General features: G+C 39.8%; 1 protein-coding gene across 1 annotated transcript in view; it reads right to left on the bottom strand.

Moving 5' to 3' along the window:
* Positions 1-880: 880 nt before the first annotated feature.
* The window catches only part of LOC127641247 (solute carrier family 25 member 34-like), a 5782-nt gene continuing 1454 nt past the window's right edge, over positions 881-5208 (bottom strand). Inside the window, exons 3-6 of the mRNA XM_052124085.1 lie at positions 3112-3177; positions 1803-1955; positions 1426-1560; positions 881-1353 (exon numbers count right to left, since the gene is read on the bottom strand). Of these exons, the coding sequence (XP_051980045.1) occupies positions 1180-1353; positions 1426-1560; positions 1803-1955; positions 3112-3177 (528 nt within the window). The 3' untranslated portion in view covers positions 881-1179. The remainder of the gene's footprint in view (positions 1354-1425; positions 1561-1802; positions 1956-3111; positions 3178-5208) is intronic.

Genomic DNA, 5208 nt, shown 5'->3' with positions numbered 1-5208 from the left:
CAAAACTTGCTATGCTAGCTTGACACATTAGCCTTGACACATGGTAGCTATGCCTTTTACAAGCTAAGAAAACACGGATTAAAATTTATATGACTTTATAATGCTTCATGCAAACAGTTTAGACAGTATGACAAAAACTCTTGAGCATGAAAAAAATTACTTTTTTAACATAAAACTTATTTTTTGCAGAAGGAATGGTCACATGTGGCTGCTTCCCTCCAGAAAGGAGGAAGGGCTAACTGAGCATGTGCAGTGTGCGTATCATCACTCTAGCTCATTCCTGATTGGAGGAATAGGCCATGTTGCAACTGTCCCCGCTCTCCCCTATACCAGCTTTCAGCCCTGATCACAGGAGACATGACGAGAGACGTGTGGATTCATCATTAGTTCAGTGACTCACGAGCTAATATCAGAGCAAGAACTGCAGCACCAGCAGGGCGGCGACAGTGTGCTGTTCTGAGATCAGAGGAGTCTCAATAACACTGTGATGAATGTGAGCGGTCATATACACACATCTCTCATATTCATAAATCCTCCTGAAATATCACATTCTGCTCGGCTATTAAAGTATTCATGTTCATTTAATGTTAAGTATTGTTTATGTGTCTATTGTGGTGTTAAACACATACAGGACGTGACCGCTTATATACAGTTCAATCATTTGATATATTTTGCCCCAGAAATACGACTTAAATACAGAATAAATACAAAATACTACTAATAAAGTTTTTTCATTTTCTGAAGAAAAGCTAAGTGGTTCTTGCAGGTGTAAAAGTGGCTAGCTTGTTGCTAGGGTGTTGTGGAGGGTTGCTAGTCAGTGTAAGTCTATGGGGTATGTCTTAAACACCACTAATGAAAATATCAGTCCAGTTAATCAGTAAGTTATTTAATCAAAGGTATGTTGATAATAAAAACACTTTATTGTTTTACACATAAAAATAACACAAACTAATGAGGTCAAATATAAACATGATCATGTGACTATTAATCACAATCCCTTCATATGCATTTAAAAAGGCAGTTCAAGTTTAAACATCTGCATGTAGTCATGACAATAAAAACAACAACAACAATAATAATAATAAAAAACTCCCGGTCCAGAAAGAGATTTTTTGCATGTGAACTCAAGGCCTTAATTTTGGGTGTAAGGTCATTCAGCACCACTATAATAAAAGTGTGTTAGTGTTTGTACACGAGTGCTCTCTGTCTCATGACGTCCCACAGCAGCATACTGAGAACCGTGTGAGGAGCCAAACGCACGAACACTGGAGTCATGCCTTTATACAGACCCACAATCCCCTCTGTCCCGCAAACCTTCATCAGGCAGTCCACAAAACCACAATACAGACGACCCTGAGACACAGAAAAATACATGAAGACAGATTATCACAAACCCGATCCGCATGTGATTGTGTGTGTGTTTACCCTTTTGAACTCGTCCACTGGTTGGTTGTAAAGTCGTGTGCTGATTACATCAAACGGTGTCATGGTGATCGTCACGGCAACACCACTGATAATAGCAGCTGTGAGAGCGGCGAGCCAACTGTGTGGACTGAACCACTGCCACATACACACAATTACATATTTCAATGAAGCAACATTTGCATATTCAATGAAGTACATTTGCATATTCAATGAAGCAACATTTGCATATTCAATGAAGTACATTTACATATTCAATGAAGCAACATTTGCATATTCAATGAAGCAACATTTGCATATTCAATGAAGTACATTTACATATTAAATGAAGCAACATTTGCATATTCAATCAAACATTACTCATGCATGTGTCTTCTGACCTGTGCGTGTGTGACCCATTCTTTTGCGGAGCTGAATGTGGCGAGTTGAGCGGCTGACCCCACCATGACCCTGGGCACGGCCCCGTTCACCCCCCGCCACAGACCCAACACACCCTCTCGCTGATAGATGGACACAAAGGCACTGAACACACCCTGAAACACACAAACATTACACAGATGATGAACTGCAGATGTTATTATGGATCTTCACTGTTTGTTTCACTTGTGTTTGTGAAAGTACAATAATGTGAGCAGTGTGTCACAGTGACATGATATATTGTCCCAAGCACCTGATCTGTTTATAAGAGTCACACACCGTCTGTCCATAATGAAAGTAATAGATGCTGTTTGTGTGTTCATGTTCACTGGACCGGCAGCTGGTTTAAACGCCACACATTTAGAGCCAGCTGTTGAACACTACCTGTTCCGAACACACTGTCATTGTCATCAGGTATTATACATGTGTAATCAGTTACATTCAGCATCTCACTTCTATGATTAATAATTGTTCACACTTTACAATGGGACCTGGTGAGTTTATGGTTTGACATTATTTGGGGGAAATTATTGATGTTGTTATATGAAATATGGTCTAAATGTATATATAAATATATATAAAATAGGCATTGGCATTGGACTGCAGGAGTGTGTAAGAGCCCACTGGGAAAAGTCCTGGTTCACCCTTTGTCCAGTCCGTCCCTGTGTAGGAGTGTCTATCTGGGTATGTGGATGTGTGTTTGGGCATGTGGGCGGTCTGTAAGAGTCTGTAGGAGTGTCTATGGGTGTGTGGGTGGTCTGTAGGAGTGTCTATGGCAGTCTGTGGGTGCCCATGGGTGTGTGGGTGGTCTGTGGGCGTGCCCATGGGTGTGTGGGTGGTCTGTAGTCATGTCTATGGGCGGTCTATGGATGTTATTTCTGCAGACACAATAATAAAATGAACTGAGATAAAAATGACATAAAAACAATGAACGATTTTAACTATTAAATAGTGTGAAGAGTAAAACTGTCTACTCTCTAATCAAACAGACAGTACTGAGTGATGACATCACACTGAATCTGTGATTGCCTGATTAGGCACATATGTGATGTCATCAATTGAGTTTCAGTTGATCTGATCATTCACAGGTCAGAGTTCAAATGATCATGTGATATGCTGATTGGCTACATCTGCACAACAGTAAGAGGTGTGTCCACACACACACACAATGCGTCTCTCATCAGGTCAGGGCACATTTTTTGGGTGTGTGATGGAAAATGATCCTGAATTATACATGAATCACGTGACTAACTCTGTAAATGTCAAGTGTACCTGATGGTTGTGTTGATGTCCCACAGCGATGGTCGCCACCGCCTGCGCCTGCAGATGAGTCTTTACCTGACGAACAAACACATTTACACAAGTCACAGCGAAATCATGTAATCAGTATCAATCTGTAAACATTCAAATACTGAATATTCAAACATGATTTTACTGTGATTAAATCACTTACTAACCGCATCTGTGTGACTTACCCTATAAGTGATTTAGTCACATTGACGTGTTTGTAAAGAAAAGGACGGATGAATCGAAATGTCTCTGGTAATCAGTATTATGGCACAAATGCTGTCGATCGAGCTCAACTTGTATTGAACCCGGAATATTCCTTTAAGTAAATGATTTCGTGTTTGTGTCTTTGTCATGTTCACTGTTGATTCCTGTTTCTATTCATATGTGCTGTCAATCATGTGACACATATCACGAGCACCTGGTGAAACCTCCTCACAGAGCGTTTCATAAAGTAGTTTTGATATTTGAAACCATGTGTCTGTGTTTATGTGTGGGTCAGAGCGGACGATACACACGCGTGTGCTCATGTATGCAGAACTGCAGTGAGAAATAGAAACACAGCTTGAGTTACTGCACACACAAACATCAGAAACAAACACAAACACTCTCAACACTGAATTAAAGTTCAGAGTGTTTAAGGACTCACATTATAAAGGGCCGTTCACACGGACAACCGTTCAATTCAATGAGATCTGCCGGTTTGAGGCATCATGAAAAACAGCGACCGTTGAAGACACGATAATTATTTACTGTCAAGTTAGAACGATATTACACTAACCCATTAGATATGAACATTAAAACAACACTTCATGATTTTTTTGTGATTTTGAATAGATTCATAAAGATGCACACAGTGCCACAGAGTAACGACTCGCAGAGCGAACGAGCGTCACAACACACACAAAAACACACAAAACTTTGCATTAAAGGTTCACACAAAAATGATAATTCTGTCATCATTTACTCACCCTCATGCCATCCCAGATGAGTGATTGACTTTCTTCTGCAGAACACAAATGAAGATTTTTAGAAGAATATTTCAGCTCTGTAGGTCCATACAATGCAAGTGAATGGTGACCAGAACTGTGAAGCTCCAAAAAGCACATAAAGGAGCATAAAAGTAATCCATACGACTCCAGTGGTTTAATCCATGTCTTCAGAAGTGATATATGTGTGGGTGAGAAACAGATCAATATTTAAGTCATTTGTCACTACATCTTGACAGCAGTCTGCCTGACGATCATGATTTCAAGCTCGATTACACTTCCTAAAGCGTCATCTAGTGTTCTGCACACTAGATCGCGCATCAGGAAGTGTAATCGAGCTTGAAATCATGATCGCAGGTAGAGACTGCAGTGACGAGATGTAGTGACAAATGACTTAAATATTGATCTGTTTCTCACCCACACATATCATATCACTTCTGAAGACATGGATTAAACCACTGGAGTCTTATGTGAAAGTGAAAGTGTAGATTTAGAGTAAAAAATTACTTAAATATTGTTCTGTTTCTCACCTACACCTATTATATCACTTCTGAAGACATGGATTAAACCACTGTATGGATTACTTTTATGCTCCTTTATGTGCTTTTTGGAGCTTCACAGTTCTGGTCACCATTCACTTGCATTGTATGGACCTACAGAGCTGAAATATTCTTCTAAAAATCTTCATTTGTGTTCTGCAGAAGAAAGAAAGTCACACACATCTGGGATGGCATGAGGGTGAGTAAATGATGACAGAATTTTCATTTTTGGGTGAACTGTCACTTTAAAGGAGTCATGACATTCCTTATTTTATCACTTTATTATGTTCTTCAGTTTCACTTACAATATTATTAAAGCACAAAAACAGTCCTATATTTGATGAGCATCCTCAGAAACACTCAGATTTGGTGCTGCTTCTCCTTTAAGGCTCGACAGAACACGCCCACTGTTCTGATTGGCTCTGTTCACTGCTACTGGGCGGGGCTTCGGAAGTGATCACATAAGAGAACAAGTTGTTTTGGCAGTTTGCTTTCAATAAGTACTCTTCTATTAAAGAGGAAGATTTGAGTTCTGGAAATTGAATCAGACCAAG

This window comes from Xyrauchen texanus, chromosome 50 (genome assembly GCF_025860055.1).
Source record: "Xyrauchen texanus isolate HMW12.3.18 chromosome 50, RBS_HiC_50CHRs, whole genome shotgun sequence".
Taxonomy (NCBI): domain Eukaryota; kingdom Metazoa; phylum Chordata; class Actinopteri; order Cypriniformes; family Catostomidae; genus Xyrauchen; species Xyrauchen texanus.
This window is presented reverse-complemented; position numbering and strand designations above follow the sequence as displayed.